The sequence below is a fragment of the Drosophila innubila genome, assembly GCF_004354385.1.
Source record: "Drosophila innubila isolate TH190305 chromosome 3R unlocalized genomic scaffold, UK_Dinn_1.0 2_E_3R, whole genome shotgun sequence".
NCBI lineage: Eukaryota > Metazoa > Arthropoda > Insecta > Diptera > Drosophilidae > Drosophila > Drosophila innubila.
Genome location: NW_022995380.1, coordinates 2218107 through 2236314, shown reverse-complemented (window position 1 = coordinate 2236314; position 18208 = coordinate 2218107). Strand labels below are relative to the sequence as shown.

General features: G+C 34.1%; 1 protein-coding gene and 1 non-coding gene across 7 annotated transcripts in view; both read right to left on the bottom strand.

The window, feature by feature from the left end:
• LOC117791946 (afadin) overlaps positions 1-18208 on the bottom strand; it is a 55240-nt gene that overhangs the window by 12558 nt on the left and 24474 nt on the right. For 2 of the 6 annotated variants that reach the window (XM_034631886.1, XM_034631887.1), the window contains exons 7-11: positions 5639-5991; positions 2804-2925; positions 1978-2032; positions 1613-1881; positions 1073-1279 (exon numbers count right to left, since the gene is read on the bottom strand). In XM_034631886.1, coding sequence (XP_034487777.1) covers positions 1073-1279; positions 1613-1881; positions 1978-2032; positions 2804-2925; positions 5639-5991 — 1006 coding nt within the window. Of the gene's footprint in view, positions 1-1072; positions 1280-1612; positions 2033-2803; positions 2926-5638; positions 5992-18208 lie in introns of all 6 variants that reach the window. The other 4 variants (XM_034631884.1, XM_034631885.1, XM_034631888.1 and 1 more) reach the window with 2 other exon arrangements.
• LOC117793085 lies at positions 15069-15199 on the bottom strand. Its single transcript, XR_004618227.1, has one exon. It is a non-coding gene; the product is annotated as a U4atac minor spliceosomal RNA (small nuclear RNA).

Sequence of the window (18208 nt, the reverse complement as noted above, 5' to 3'; positions counted from 1 at the left end):
AAGGTTCCTTTCGTCGAATGATTTAACTGAAATGTTCTGTACTAAGTGTTTATTTCTGATAAGCCCATTCCCCAATTGTATACCTGACCTACTCAACTTTAAACTCATTCTACATTTAAAATATACCCTTAAGCTTACCACAAATGATATAAAAAGAATTTTTTGTTTGTTTAAAATTACATCAAACAATTTTGTCTACTTATATGTATGTCAAACTGACCAGAGACTATTAGATTTGGGTATATTATTGCAATTCTTAATTTGCTACACACGTTACTTTGCTTAAGTTTACTGCTATATTATTGATAAAACCTTACAAAGTATCTGCAAGTCAAGCACTTTAACATTTTTCGGTTAAGTCAATTCCTAAAAGCTGACTCATTTTCCTGTTGTTTTCACGTGGCCTTGACAAATATCTAAAGGGCTCTCACTCCTCTGTCCAACAGAATGTTGCTGCCACTGTTATTTTCCGTTAGCAATAAGCCCCCAGCTGCTGTTCGGTCAACATTAATATTAATAGCTCACAAATTGGGTCAGCAGTCAAGATAAATCATCATAATTGATAATGAATTGTTGATACTATTGGCCACGACACAGCTGGGAATTCGACAGGGGGAAGGTGGAAGTCAATGCATTTAAAGGACGCACATTTGTCAGACACACTCAAAGACTTAAAGCTGCGTCTGTTTAACCCATGTCGAAGCAATGTGATTGAAAATAAAATAAATTAATAATAAATTGGTATTACAAAGTCTCCTTTTTCTTCGTCGACTTTATGTCTATATTGTGAGATATCTAAACTATAAACCGTCTTATTAAGAAATAAGAAAACTGTCTATCGAACTTAAAATAATACTCTCAAATCTACTTTATGGTAAGTAAATGTTAAAGACAGCCCAAAATTCTCTTTTCAAGCATTTAAGTTGTCTTTAAAAAACTTAATTTAATCCTCTTAAATCTACGAAATGTTAAGTAAATGTTAAAGATAGAGCCAGGCAGACAACAGTGCTGTTAAATAACATATAACCCAAGCAGCAAAGCAGCTTAAAGATTAAGCAGATGTGTTACGTACCTGGCACACAGGTAAAGCGAATAAACTGGCGCCAGCTTAAAGTGCGGCACATTTACATCCAGTTCGCTGATGATGTGACGCAAAAAGAGCTCCTGATGCGTCTCGGGAAATTCAAGAACGGCTGGCAAAATTGGCTCCTGTCCTTGGTTATCGCCAGAGCCGCTGCCGCCAGCCAAAAGACCTCCAGCACCTGGCAATTTCGGGGATCTAAAAGCGTCGAGTTTCGGTTTGTGTTAAGTTAATAAAATACATTTTATTTATAAGCCAAGCGGCATAACATTAACATACGCGAGAAGCATATCAAATTGTCTATGCAAATTTTGAGCATAAATGCAAAATGAACACAGAAAAATACAATTAAAGCGCACAAAATATAAACAAATTAAGGAAATAAAAATAATGCATTTGTGAAATGTGAATGTGAAAGTGTTTGTCAGATTGTGTATTTCTTTTATTTTGCTGCTGTTAAAAATGTATATAAATTTATTTATTTTTTGATTTACAGTGGAGAAAACTTTATTGAAAGCAATGTCTTCTTACCTTTCCTGACTGTTGGAACCGCCGGATTTCATGCTTGATATGGATTTAATTTCATTCTCCAGATTACCTTCAAGACTCTGACCATCATAGTTGCCCACCGAGGATGCCACCTGCTGCTGCTGCTCCTGACTGCCATGTTTACTGTCCACCACATCCCGCAGCGAGTGCAACGTCTGTGTCTCTGACGAGTTATTGTTATTGTTGTTGTTATGAAAACCCGTCGAGGATTGATTTAGCTGCTGATGTTGCTCGTATTCGCTCTTGTGCGTCTGCAGGTTGGAAGATACTACCATGAAGGCATCCACTCCAATATTCTCTCTCTCTTTCTTTCCAGATGGATGAATATGTTTGGTTAAATTACTCACCGAACTGAGCGCTCCATCTTCATCGTTCCATGATCCTGGCGATGTTGGTGATCGACTACAGGTTCCATTGCCATTGTTGTTATTGTGAATTGTGTATTGTTGGTGTGTGTTGTAAATTTGTTTTGCAATTTTTGTTGTTGTTGGCGAGTGCATGGGGCGGATTAATGTCGTACAACAAAACAAACAAACAATAATAAAAACAAACAGCACGTAACGAGCATAAAGCCACACAAAGCGTGAACATATAAATAAACGAAATAAATAAATATGAAATTGTTACACATACACACATGAAAATAAAACGAAAGTTCATGTAACACTTAGCTGTAAATTATAAATGCCATCGAAATGTTGCTCAACTTTAATAAATAATTTATACAGCATAAATAATTTTTATGTTTGAATTGATTTTAAAATATTCCCGAGTTCAGTTTAAAGGTTAATTGCAGAAATGCCGAAAGTTTCTTTAAGGATTAAATCCTTTATCAATACTATAAGTTTATAGTTAATATACTTAAGAGTCGGTAACATCTGTTTTTTTTTTTTTTTTTTTTTTTTAATTTCGTTTTATTGCTTCTTTTTTACTTTAGGTAAAAGCCATTTTGATTATGAGAAATGCTTTCACCTTTACTGAACTCACAATTCAATTAAAAGCATTTTGAAACAAAATTGTTCATTCTTGAGCGCAAAGTAAAATCCATTAAATGAGTAAAAACAATTACAACTGAATACAAAACAATATGACAGACAAGGCACAGCTTTTACATAGTACACTTAAGTATTCGCATAGTTATTTTAAAACACAGATAAAAAAATATAACCTCACCTTTCGTAGAGACATGCCGAGTCCAGTTGGGATTGTGACAAGGCCAAATTGTAGCGCCCATCTGTGGGTGAGTCCAGGAAGCGATACGATGCCACGCGACCGAACATGACAACAGAGCCGTTCTGCGGAACAAAGAGAATACAAATTAAACATTAAATTACACACACAGTACAGACATAAGTACGTACTTATAATATTATTACATACAATTTAATTAAAAATACAAATTAAATTTTTCAACGGGCTTAAATCGTGTAAAGCTCATTTAAAATTAATTAATTTAATTATGCACAATTTACATAATTTTAAAGCAAGCTGTTTTAAAAGCCGTGCCACAACGTGTGAGCACAGTGAGAGTTTCTGTGCCACTGTGACGATTAGGAAATTTCGTTTGAAAAAATGTGGGGCGTTTCGAAACTAATGAAACAGTGTCATCGATAGAGACGCCCCCAATTTCGAAAACTTAGATGTTGATTAATCTACATACCCTGCAATTTAAATGATAAGCAGACTGTCAAGTTTGTTATCAAATAGATTTTCGAACAAATTTTGTGTTTAATTTCAGATTGTGACGAAATTTTCACAAATAAATAGTAAACATTAGAGATTTGGAAAAAAGTGTTGTTTAAAAGTGTCAACAACGTTCTTTGTTAAAGCAGAGCATACAAGTGAACAACTAAAGTCTTAGTACTTATTTAATTATTTTTATTTAATTTTTTTTTTTTTATTTATGCTTTACAGATGATTTTTTTATAGATCAACCCATCGTCGTTCTCTTTCTACATAAACAACATTCGAAAATTGATTCTGAATTGAATATTGTGCTAAACATTTAAATCTCATGCTCTTTACATTGATAAAAATTCTATTTACGTTTTATTTATTTTATATTGTTTTTGTGCACTTGTTCGGGTTCATTGAACCGTAACTAGCCCCAATTTGCAAATTGAATGCAAGAACATAAATAAATAAAACAAAATGATTCAAAGTCAAAAAGAACAACACATTTTTCTTTTTGAATTACGCAAAATTTATCTGTGGGTCTCGCTTTCTCACTCTCTCTTAGTTAATGTCTCTCTCCAACTCAAGCCTAGTCTGTGTCGGGTCTCTGGAGACAGTTTGACGTTATTGCCGAGCATTTTGAGGCTTATCTCGAGTGCAGAAAGGGGAAATGGGAGGACTGTTACATTAGATGGGTGAAAGGGCCTTAAGTTTGCTTTTGTTTATTTGGTTTCGAATTCATCAAGCGGAAAGTCAGAAAGTTTTTACAATGTAAGTAGTAGACTGTTGTTTTTGCTTCTGCTCGTTGTGTTTTTAGTCAATGCGTGAGAACGCAGCGTCAACTTTATTCGTTTAGTCAGTTACTCTTTTTGTTGTACATTGTTTTTATTTGTGTTGCGTTGTGTGTCAAAAAGTTGTCAAAACAAAAGATAAATCCACTGCGCCCCGAAGGTTGCGACGAGAAGTCAGAATAAGCAATATTTACAAAGTGAAGTTGATGGAAAGCTTGTCGCAAATTTATCTTTGGGGCACCAACAACTACAACAAATCAAACTGTTGATAATAATGAACTTGAGCAAGAAAATACAGAAAGAGCAATTCATTTGAACCAACTCTTTATTTATAAAGCTAAAACGTTGTTTGGTTCATTTAAAGTTTTGTTCAGTTGACATAGCTTCAAGTTTGGCATGAAGTTAAATTGCATTTTGTATTCTCAGCCAAATTTTTAAGTTGTGGAAACTTTCACATTATTTATTTAGGACTGACATTTGGGATATGCCTGACAAAGTGACAACATTGTGGTTTTATCTTTATATTAAATATTTTTGTGTAGACAAAACTAACTTAGAGTAAGTGTGAAGTCCTTAAAGATTACAATACAAAAAGAGTAAGATATTGGGAGCGTAAATTTATTTAACGCTCTTACAATTATTTGAAACCGTTTATAGCGGTCGTTAATCATCCGATTTGTAGCAAATGTAAAAGATACAGTGACGTAGCCCAATTTTATTGCAATACGCTGAATCTAACAGACGGTAAATTGCATTTAATAAATACGGTAAGGTTAGCCTTACCTAAAAGAAAGAGCAAAGGCTTTTGGAATAAAATAATTCACCACTTTACTTATATAAGTCCGGCAATCTCGTTTGTTGCTTCCATTTCGAATATGCGCCACATTCCGCATTCATTTATTATGTGCATTGGCAGGAAAGCCCCAAAAACGCCATTACGGAAAATGGCTGCCAACATGAAATGAAATTGCGTGACAACTGTCAAACAGCGCCACACTATTAACTGTGAATGTGTAGCAGGATGCATGAAAAATACTTCTATGGGTCAAGGCTAATAAAAGACCTGAGTTAAGAATTTGGAAACAGCTTGACATGTGGCTTAAGCATAAAATACGTATACGCCCCGCAAAACTCAAGCAAATTGCAAACATGAAGCACTAGCCATTATTTTAAAATCTTGTAATAAAGTGAAACTTTGAGATTCTAAAGCCACTTTACTTTTTGGACAATGACTTCCACAATCAGACAATGACTTCCACAATCTGAAATCAAAATTTAAGAATATAATATATGTGTACATATGTCGTACAAATTTTTTGGAGATGCCACACTCTGCTTGTTGCATACATTAAAAAATCATTATTATCCCCCTGTAGCATTTGGGTACCGAGCATTAAAATTTACCTGTTTTAATAAATCTGTCTATATTCCTTGCTGTGACTAACTTCTTTGTTATGCTTACAGGGTATTCAAAACCAAATTGTTAAGGTCAAACCACAAAAAGGAAATGAGAATGAAAATGTATATGTAAATGTCAACTCACATGCAAAATTGTCGGCTGGCTAATGTGATGGCCGTTCACGAAGGTCAGCGCATCCGTGTGCAACGGTGTCACGGTGCAAACACCTTCCAACAACGAGATGAGACAGTGTCTTGGTTGTATGGAGGGTCCAAACAATTGCAGGCAATTCGTATTGGCCGAACCAACTTCAACCGGATCGCTGCCCAGTTTAATGCGGCGTCCGCCATCGCCACTGTGCGTCACCTCGACCAGAACGGGACCCTCCCGATCGCCGGACATATGATTCGCTCCGTTCGCAGCTCCCAGGGGTTTTTTCTTGCGTCGACGCGGCTGCGAATCCGCCGGACGGCGTCGCACATGAAACATGATGGAACCTGTAAGTTTTAGAAACAGAAGAGGAGAGAGTGAGTAAATGAGATCGAGTGAGTAAATATTTAAAAAGTTAGACTACGTTTTAGATTCATATATTTATTATTTAGTTTATATAATCCGCAAATACAACGGCAGCCTTGCAGCTTTATGCGGCCTTTGTGCTGCAAAATCTAACTGAAAAGTGCAGTTTCGACAAATCGAATGCAGCTGTTGCTGCCACAGCTGCGAGGCAGAACATGCCACCTCCGCTGCCGCAATGCAAATATAATTGACAAAGGCATCGGGTCATACAGTGGTGGCAGCACATATTGATCAGGGTCAGTGCTGAAGCACAATAATTGAATGGAAAATAAAGCATAAAGTAATATTATATACAATAAAGAATAAGAATAAAGGGATGTCTTATAAAAGGTACACATAATATTTTAAAAATGAAATTGATTCGTTCATAAGCACTACAGTTTTTTAAATAATAAATAAGAATTTATTAAATGACATTTAACAAACTAATATGTAGGATTGTGGAAAAAAAACGAAGTTTTAAAAAAAAGTGTTGAGAGTTCTTAAAATAAAACAATAATAATAAGGAAGGGAATAATAATATTAAGACTGTTTAGCTATAACACAAGAAGCGCTGTCACTGTTATACGGGGACAATACTGTTATACTCGTATTCCGGCGATTTCGCACATCTCATCGCATCGGAACTTTATTGCGTCTCATCACTTTACTTCGCGCTCCCAAGAATAAATTCCAAAAACGAAATCAAATTAAGTTCGTGCTTCATCAGTTTCTGACAGAAGACAGTAAATAACGATAAAATATAAGCAACAGATAGAGTTAAGTATGGAATTAAAGAGATTCCATTAAATGGGACAGGCATACAGGTAGATTAAGAGATAGGGAGACAGGGGAGACAGTCAACTGACAACTTTTGTTATTTTCTAGCTTTGTAGATATGAAATTTCCAAAGTCGACAGCTGCAATAACAACAACTGAATAGCGACTGAGGTTCAGACACAAAAGCATAGATACATGTGTCTATATGAGCTGTTAGTTTGTTTTGTTTTGTTTTCTTTGGCTGCTTGTTGTGCATTGTACAGAATGTTAAACGAACCATGCAAAATATGATGCCAGAGAGACGCCCCCTGTCATGCCCTCCGCAACCCGCGCCATTGTACTATGGGCAATTTTTCGGTTTTGGCGGCATAAAGTCCAAGATTTCGTGGTTGCATAATCGAAAAATTCCTAAATTTATTAAAAGTAGTAACTTCATTTAGATTAAAAAAAAATTTTCGGTTGGGGGGCAACTCTATTTTTTTGTGTCAGCTCTGCAAAGTCAGCTGATTTTTCATAAGCAGTGCTTGTGAAATTTGGCGCCCAATGTATGGTGACTTTTAAAAGCTTATAAATAAGCAAAACTGTTAAAAGTTAATTAAGTTTGGTATGGATAAATATTCACATGGATAAATCACATTTAAAAAATGTAATTTTGCTTGTACAAATTAAGGGCGGGAAGTAAAGGCGTTGCCCAATTGACTAATTTTTTTTTCCAGAAATCTTGTATTATATGGATATTATATTTACAAAATGACAAGTGCATAGCTTCACTTTTAGAGTTTTTGCCAATAAGTCGAATCTTTGCCCAGAGCCGATTGGGGAGGGATTGGTACAATTTAAAAAAAAAAAAATTTTTAATTTTATTTTAGTGTAACTAGCTTCATATTTAGAGTTTATGCCGCCTAAATTGAAAAATCGCCCATAGTGCATTGACTTCACGGTTGCCATAGTTTTGGATGAGAAAAACTGCATGCATCGTAACATGAAACGGTACAGAAGGGAAAATCGAGACTGGATATTGCTTCAGACATGGATCAGGCCAAACAGCAGAGACCGTGAGAGAAAGGGATGGTATGAAAGGGAGAGGGAGAAAGAGAGAGAGAGTATGTATGCTGGAATGTTGGGCATGACAAGTTGAAAAACTTATTATAAACTGAATTGAAACGAAGTTCAACAGATGTGGGCGGTGCACAGGACGTATGTGCAATGTGGAAATTGGTTTTTGCCGCTGGGGGAAGCTGTTTCAATTTTACAAACACCAAACGGAAGAAAGAACACAACAAAACACAACACCAAGAACGAACAACAAAAATTCTATGTGTGAAATACCTTTTTTGCGCAGCCAAAAGAACCACATTTGTTATTGTAGAATGTGTGTAGAAATGGCTTGACCAGCTCATTGCATGTGGTTTGTTTTTCTTGGCATTATTATTTGCAGTTTACGAGTTCAGTATGGCTTTTTTCTTGGTTTGTTCTTTGATTTTGTGGCTTTAGATCACAGCAATAGCAGCAGCAAAGTTTCTTAGAACTTTATAACCGCAAACAATAAGAACAAACATAATAATCGTAAAGGAAATAGAATAACTAAAGAAAGGAAAATCAAACATGACTTAGAGTTTGAGAGACTTTATACAATAGGAACAGGCTTCCAGAAAGTTGTACAACTCAACAAATTATTTACACAAAATTTAATATTTTTATAAGTCATAATCCCTTCTCATTTTCTCCATAGACGAACTTCACTTTAACTCTAAAAATTGTTGCAACGCTTGATATTAAGTTCATCTGGTGTTGATTTTTATTCGATTACATTCTGTAATTGAATTTACATTTATATTTTTTGAGTTTCAATAAATTACCACTGATTAATATTGACAGTTGCTTTCGCTAAATAAAATGTCCGTGAAAGTAACTTATGACCTAGCTATAGTATAACAACAACTGTTAATTTTAAATCAATCAACAATCAGACAATTGAACTTAGCTGAAAATTAAGTAAAGTCAGCGCGTGTTTCATGTGTCCACGAGCTCATTTCGTATGCATGACCAGTTGCAATGCTTCAGGACGACAAACCACCCCCTACAAAACAGGACATTTGACTATCCTCGACCTCTGGTAGAATATTTAAATAAAAATAATGCCAACAGCAAATGTACTCTGCACACTTTTTCAAGAAAAGAAGGGTAAAAAGGAAAATATGTTTGTTTTCATAGAAAATTTAAATTCTAAAATCAGCAATATTGTAGTTTTTGATATATATAAATATTGAAATCAAATAAATAAAAGAATTTTATTGAATAGAGAATTGGGGCGATTTCTACGATTTATTATAATCCAACGGTATTCAAATTACATATCATATACAATTTTGTAGAGCGTAGAAATAACTGTCTGTTAACTGTCTTATATAAAGAGCTACTTGTCCTGATGTCTTTGTAGGTGTCTGAATCTTTGGCAGTTGACATTTGAAAAATAAAATCAAGTACAAAAACAGAAAGGGCACAATCGTTGTGAGAGTCAGCAATAAAAGCAGGAAGAAAAGCATTTTAATTGTTCAGACTTGGTCAACAGCTTGGCATCAGGTAACAGCTTTTGCAAAACACACACACGCACACTAATACATGCACAATGCTTACACACACAATGTTGACAGTGGAAATTTCAAGGTACAGGACACAGCAGAGTGCAAAACTGCCTGCGAGCCATGAAATTGATTTGGTCAACAACGCGTCAGAATCATGTGTGAAAGCGCTCATGTGTGTGTAACTGTATGTGGGTTTTGTTTGCTGATGTCTGTGTGAGTGTGTGTATGTTGGCTTTTTGTGGGCACGTGCATAAGTGCGCATAAATTGGCAACAGAAAGCAAAAGCAGCTGAGATGTGTGCAATTTCCAACACTCAAAACAATGCAACAAAAGGAGACGATGTGGAAATATTGCATTACGAGTCCCGCTAAGTCCTCCTCCCCCCACCAGTTTAAACGCCACACTCTTTTATCCAAATTGCCACCAGGTATGCCACACACTTGTGGCCACAACCCTTTGATTGTGTATGTGTGTGCGTGTCTGTGTTTGCGTCATGAAAGTGGTCACCAAACGTTGCGTACATTAATTTATATTAGCCCAGCTTTTCCCTCTAATGACAAAAGTAATTTGACGGTTTCACGGAACTTTCCGAGCATGATTGAATTTAAAATACTCTTCGCTCACTGAACAACTGTAGGTACTAATTCTATGGGATTTGTTAATTTGTTACTCTCATAATGACAGCTTTTCAGTACCATTATATGAATTGTACCATATGAATATACTGCGATAAAAGCGATAATATCATTTTCCATTATTCTGTAAATTGCGATAATGTCTTTTGGTATTATCCTTTACAGTCCATACTCCATTATGCGTAATGCTTTATTGAACATAACTTTATAGAAAACTCTACACTCTCAACTTCGTATCTTTTTTCTTATTATTATAGATCAAATCTATTTCTTCTAAAACTGAGTTATCCTGGGAAATACTGCTTAAATATTATTCTCAATTACTATTTATTCTTCATCTTGAAACAATCAGCCTTTAAACAATATTTAGCATAACATGAAAAAATTCACAGTATGCTCAAATATTCTTCTTTTATCATCTTGAACAGATCAAAGCTTTTGTATACCCTCGATTTCCCCCTCATTCTACGGACTGTAACTGAAAAGCTTGTGGGGAAAAAGAAATGAAAATTTAATTAAAAGTAATTTTAAGAAAGTTTTTACAGACCCCCATTGAAATGGGCTCCTTTTTGAGTTTCCTAATTGACCGAGATTGATATTCTGGTCGTCAGGCGATGGGTAGTTGGCTATTGAGTTGATGGTGGGAGTGGCATTAGCCTGTGCCCTGTAGTTAAATTAGCCAAATTAGTCGTGAAACGAGCAAGTTTTAGAATTTGGCTAACCAAGAAACCAAAGTGTCGAGAGCAACTGGAATGTTGGCCCTTACACTGTAAATGTTTGCTATTCAATTCCGCATGCCATGCACACACTAATTCAAATAGTCGAAGCACTCAAACACCCGTACACATTCGCACACACACATGCACATACAAGCAGTCTCAAGTTGCGCAAATTAAAACAATGAAAATTTAATGAGTCAAGTTTTGCTGCCATCCACAGAACGATGGCAGAGTTTGACTCGAGTCCTGGCAAAAGAAAAGCACATTGCGACAGCTTTGTGATAAATATTGCACGTGGTTAACATGGACCCGAATTGCTGAGGTCAACACTAGATTATATATTAGCTAACAAGTAATTGCTATCTAAATTTCGGGTTACACCAGAAAAATTTGATATTAACTTCATAACTATTAAATATTTAATTGAATGTAAATCACCTTGATTTAAGTTATAAGTATAAATTTCAATTCTAATCATATTCTAATTTACTATAATTATATTATTTATTATTATCAGCATTAAATATGACACTATATTTACTGAATTTTGGAAATATATAAAGTTGCACATTTTCAACAATTATAAGTAAAAAAGCCGAATATTCCGAGCATATAATCATATCCATCAGTTCTATTTATTTGGTATGTACAAACTTTACTGTCTTAAATTACTCAATTGCCGTAATTATTTATTTAATCAGATAAATCAACTGTCAGCTACCTTAAAAATAACTTTGCCGGCCATCTATCTATATTTTATGAACCCACTGAGATATATTTCATTAATCTTATCTCAATATTGACCCTAACGGCAGTAATAAGAAAGCAAACACAAGTAATCGATTCACAAAATCGAATTAAACGAAAAGTTATTAACGAAGTACATGAGGATTCCTTCTTTGACATCAACCTTCAACCTTAACCCCAGTCAATTTTCTTTCGCACTTTTGTGCCGAGCCATTCAGTTGAGCGACGCCCAAGGCGGCTATCAACAATTTTGCTAGACAATTTGGCAGCAGAAACAATAAAAATAACATAATTGCCACACTCAAGGCAGAAGCCACAGACGAAGGAAAATTGCCGAAAAGGAAGAGATATTATAAAGCCGACCGACTATTATATACCCTGTTATCAGCTCTGAAATAATTAAGCACTCCGACATATACTACGCAGAAACGAGAATTTCTGTAAAAGGTTCTATTTTGGATAAAATTATGAAATTTTAAAAATTTCAAAATGTTATCGGTAATTATTTATTAAATACAACTATGTGATATTTTTCGGAACGTTAAATTTCGTTTCCAGTACCGGTTTTGATATTATTGCCTGATCTGAACACATTTAAGCATATGCACATATAACAACTTGCCAGCAACGAACTCTAGATGGAGCCAGTGCTGCCGTTGGAAAAGAGATTCTCAAATACCTTCCTTGTCTATTAATCGATCGTTTTAAGATGTTGTGATTAAAAAAGTACGAGGTATACTATATGTATGCTTAAATTTACGCCAATATCTTTAAATGAACTGAAGATACTAATACAAATATATACTCTGTGCTTTTTCAATGCCCACAGGGTATAGAAATCATACAAAGCAAAAGAAGGAGGAAAAATGGAACACGAAAAAACGAAGCTTTAATAGTGTGGAATAAATGAAATATGATTGAATTTTGTGGTTGTCTGCATTTTACTTTTATCGACGGTAAGGCAATATTACATTAGAGAGCCCACAAAGATTTATGACTTTCGTTTTGTCGTCTGTCTCATTTGGCTAGTGGTCAGTATAAAGACACACACACAAACACACTATATATTGTCCTTTAATCGAAAAAGCCAAAAATGTTTCAGCTCTACAAAAATTATTGATTTTTGTCTGTTTGTTTTGGCAGGGTCAACGAAGGATTAAACGAACAGTTCTGTTTTCGCTTTCACACAATATCTATCTATTTTTTTATATTGTAAATATAAAATTAATGCCTGGGCTTAGTCCGCCCTCAGAATTTTCAATTTTTTTCAACAGAATGCTATGAGCCGTGACAGGACTGCGCGCATATAAAGCCAAAAAAAAAATGTGAAAATTCCATTTGCTCCCAAAGGAACGCTGAAACAACGACAACAACAACAATAAATTTCAAATCAAAATAAAGCTGACAGCGCATAAAAGCGAGAAATTAGATTAAATTAAAGAGCTGCAATCAAATTGAAGGCAGATACAAAGGAAGCACACTTTTTAACACAAAGAACCCGACGCGAATAATATAATTTTTTCTTTTGATTCTTTACTCTTTTTTGGTTAATAATTTGTTTAGCTTGGTCGAGTGACTAACCGTCGTCGTCCGGTGAACACTGAGCTCATCTGCTGCTCTGGCGGACGCCGGTTGGCCACAACAATGCGTTGACACAGCACAAGGATAACTGAGCACTGAACACCCGAGCACTAAGTACTGAGCAATCCGCACGGCCAGCACACGGAGCGTATAAGCAACGCGGGCAAAGGCAAAAGCCCTGACTGACTGAGTCACTTACTGGCTCACTTACAGACTGACAGACTTGCTCTGTATGTGAATGAATGGGTAAATGAATGAATGAATGAAATAACGAAAAAGTATACAGCGCATAAAGCAACAACAGTAAATTATATATATGTATATATACTGACATGTGTATGTGTATATGTGTGTGTATCTCTCCCTCTCTGTATATGTGTTAAGCAACATTTAGTTTACACTGTCAGCAATGGGTGTGTGCTAAAACACTCTCTGTGTATGTGTGCTTAAGTGCGTTCACCACACTGTTACAGCAAAAGCTTGTTTGTATGTGTGCCGCAGGACTTACACACATACACATACACTCGCAATCGCACGTATTCAAATGTTTCAGACGCATGCAGCCAGTACAACTAAATAAATGCCCTATGTCTGGGGAACGGTCAAGGCTATATTATAAATTACACGATAAATTGAATGCTTTATCACTTGCAAGCTTTTTAACAGAAAGCTTGAGAGCTTTTCAGTTTGTATATTTCGACTCACCGAAGAAATATTCGTGAATAATTATTAAATGAAAACTTAAATGTTAATAAACTATTCTCGTGCTCATAAAATAAGTAGTGTACATATAGTGCAAAAATTTATTATTTAATAATTATCAAAAAGTTTATATTTACTCTTTACTAAGTAGTATTTAGTGTAGTTTTTATAAATTCTATAAGCCAATTAAATGCATTTATCGGCTGTGAAAATTGAGTTTAAAGTCGCGATTTATTATTAAAAATTAATACAAATCATATTAAATTTATGTTAATAATTTATATATTCAACAATAACGTATTTGAAAAGAGTGTTAATATTCTATATGATCTAGTTTTGATTTAGTAGAGCTATAAGAGTGTTTTATGCCTTATTTACATTTTCCATTTTATCTTCGCAAAATAACTTAAATAAAAGTAAGACAGCAGAATATTAATTTATATTAAATAAGTTGAATCCCACTTAGGCAAAATAATACAGATAATTAATATTCTTTATATTTTTAAAACCAAAAACTTCAATTAAAGAGGTTTTTCCAAATAATGAAAATCTGCGTTCGTGATAATTGATAAGCAAAAAAATGAAGTCCTATTTAAAATTCTTTAAAATCCATATTAATTGCCTGCATTTTAATTTTATCTCGCTCGCTGTGGCTTTCGATAATTTTTCTACAGCAACAGAAAACAAGAGCACATTTATCTAGGCTAGATTTGCATATTAACAAATGCAGAGAGCTTTTTTCATGTGAGGGCATAAATCAACCTGAGTATATCATCATCATAATTTGACGCTCTCTCATACAATCGATATACCCAGACCAGCACACACAAAAAAAAATAAGAATATCAAGAAAAACAAAGAAAATCCACAAATGCCAACAATAGGGCATACACACACACAAGCACGCACTGCTTAACGGATGTGTGTATCTGTGTGTGGACATAAAAACATGAGATATGTATTTTTGAAGCTACTTTTCGGCTAACGAGCACAGCCAACGTCTTTATTGTTGCCCAACTTGCATTTGAGTTGAATTTTCTGAAAAAAAAAGGAGGAGCAGTTTTTGATGGAGTCCCATGAAACTGGAAAAAGGATATAAAAAATGTGCAATAAACCCGCAATGTTATAAACTTAAACACAAGACCATTATATTTCGATTTAATTGCATACCCCGAAAGCAAGTACTAAAAAAAACTCAAGAGTTAAATTTCATATTGCTGTATTTTTCCAATTTATTCTATAGGCGACCCCCTGTAAAGTAAGGGGGCCATTGTCCAAAAATTCCGAACACTAATCCTTGCGAGATCAGCGAACGGGGGCAAATATTATATCATTGGTGTCAGCAGCAATGTCCTCACTATACGTTCATTGAACATTTCTGCTCCCCAAGACAAGGAAGGCCGATTGTTGGCAACAAGCGGCACCTCAATCAGCGAACGCTTAAACCATTTGCGAATTATAAGCGTAAAAATGTGCAAAAGTTTATGCAAAAAGCGTTGCCTATTTCAAAGCGCAAATCGAGATCAGTTAAATGATCAAGGAAGCGCATTCCCAGGAATCTCAAGAACCGGTTAATTGCATTAAAGCTTTGGGTGCAATTAACTGTTCTTGGGTCTATGGGGTGGTTAATAGGGTCAGTTGAATTGTAGGGTTGTAGGGATTGTTTGAGTCCAAACTACCCCCATTTGATATCTCTACTATGCATGGAAATTAAACAGATTAATGTGTGGTTGTTTAACAAACGAAACTATACGCATTAAACTAATGGCATTCATTTACTTATTCAGGCACACAATTCATAAATAAATAGTCAATTTCCGAAAATAAACGAGATCCGAGAAGGAGACAAATCACAGGACTTTCATTTTCACAAAATTAACTATATATACACATATCTAGCAAATGATGCTGCTAATAGTAATAACAACAAATCAAAGCAAAAACGAATGTCTCGTCCTCAGAGTTGGTATTTGGGTTTGGCTAAGAGCCAAGAGTGTCATTTGCATGCTGTAGGCAATGATTCCATAGAGGTCGTGCTGCAATGCCTATATATAAATCTGTATCTGTGAGTATGTGTGTGAGCCATCATCAAGCTGGCAACTCTCAGAAATGCCTTCTGTTTCTGACTGTAGCTGACAAGAGTTTTGTTTAGCCTGCAGCATTCCTCTATTTGGCTCCTCTTCCTCTTCTTCACGAATTATTCTGGTCTGACAAGTGTCATACAAGAGAAATTTGAAAAGCAATTGAGCAGTATCATGACAATTATGATGAGGTCTGTTAACAACGGATACGATTGAATGTGATTATTTCAGGGACCATAACTGTTATGAGGAATATCCAAAAAAGTCACTTTTAATGGTTATTTTAAGACTTTTATTTTATAAATACAAATTAATAGTTATTTTTATTTAAAAAAAAATAAAAGTTAAAATTAATCATTATTTTTGATTTTTATTTTATTAGTCTTTAGTAAGTCTTTCAAGTCTTTTTTGATGAATAATTTAAAAGTCTGTAAAGACTTTTATTTCTGATTTTAAAAATAAAAAATCTCAAAAGACTTTTATTTTTGAGGAATAAAATAAAAGTCTTTAAAGACTTTTGTCATATGAAAAAATTTGAATAAAAGTCTTTGTGAATATATCCGCTTATAATCAAGATAAAAATATCAAAATTACACACTTGGTTCTCTTTTTTTTACACCAACTATGGAAAAATTTTCCCAAAAAAAATTTTCAAAAAAAATTCAAAGACTCTTATAAAAGATTAATAAAATAAAAATCAATAATAATTATTATTCTAAATTTTTTTGATCGCAAATAATTATTAAATGTGATTTAAAAAATCAAGTCTTTAAATAACCATTAATTTGGATTTTTTTCTTTTATACTCAAATAAAAGTTTATTAGCTGTTTGCAGAGATATACAAATAACAAAAATTTTGGTACATTCAAAACAAAAATTGAGCTTCTCCTTATGGTTGATTTTTTATGTAGCTATTTTGAACAATAATCATTCTTTTCAGTCCCTGGATTATTTCGAATCTAAGATTCTAAACTTTAGATAGATTAAACAGATATTATGAAAGGTACTTAAACACCATAATATATTTGTAATCTTTCTATACAAAATTGGAGTAAATATATAATGGCTTTTAATCGAAATGTATATGAAATAAAATAATATTATATCCATTTATATTTATATTTAGACAGTTACATTAGCAATGTTGAGATTTTAGTAAATTCAATTTAACTGTCAGTTTCTTTAAAATGGCAAAAATATTTTGCATTAAAATTAGAAAACATTTTAGTTAGTTCCAAACAATTACTCATATGTATAAGTACATTTTATTTTATACATTATAAATATCAGCTAAATATTGCTGTTTTTCTATAACTAAGATGACTACTCAATGTGGTTGCAACCCTTTGGTTTTTTGATATAAACTTGTAAATATCACGAGAATTAGACAAGAAAAAATTGTATTTCGATTGCTACCGCATTGTTAAATAAAATTAATATTAATAGCCAAATGCCCTTTACAATATTTTAATGGCATTTTTGCTGCCATCTTAAAGCTTAAAAGTTTAACAAGGACAAGAAGGAGAACAACAATAGCAAAAGGAGCAAAGTCTTAACCCAATTTGCCTTCCACAGCTCCGTTCTTCTACCAAATTCCTAAGCGTATTTGTAGGCAACTAGAACTGCGAGGAGTGTGGCACACATCAATATAGAGCTGAACGTGACTCGTGCTGCAGTGCGTGACACATTATTAACTCAAAAGGATGTGCACGAGTTAATCAATTATAAACAATAGTATAAACTAAATTAGTATAAACAAACAAATATGGTTACATCAATTTTTTTTTCGCGACAAAGCGGTTATAAAAATCGTAATCTACGATGAATTCTTAGAAGAATTGCAAATGAAACAATATAAAATACATGTAGAACTTCTCCTTAAAAAGTGGAGTAGATGGGCACGGGCCTTTTCGGGCTTCATGTCCCGCGGGCCTCTTCAAAAAAAACCTCGGGTTTCGGGCCTGCAAATCGTAAACGCTTTTTTTTTGTTTGGGCCCGGGCCTTAGCTAAAAGTCCGAAGCCCGGTACTGCCCGAAAATTCACGATTTTACACTTATATTTATATGGATTGATACAATTTTTCTGTAATAATTCACTGCTAATATCATTCACGCATCTATTTTATCGATGCGCATCGATATGTTTATTAAGTGTAATTTTTCTACAATGAATCGCTAAAATTAGCAAAGAAAATAAATCAGGTTTTTACATAACAACAAGTAAATTTCAAATTTTGTTCGATTTTGGAAAAAAAAAAATTAAGAATATAGAAAAAATAATAATAAAAAAATAAAATTTGTCTGTGTTATACAATAATTTCGGGCTGGG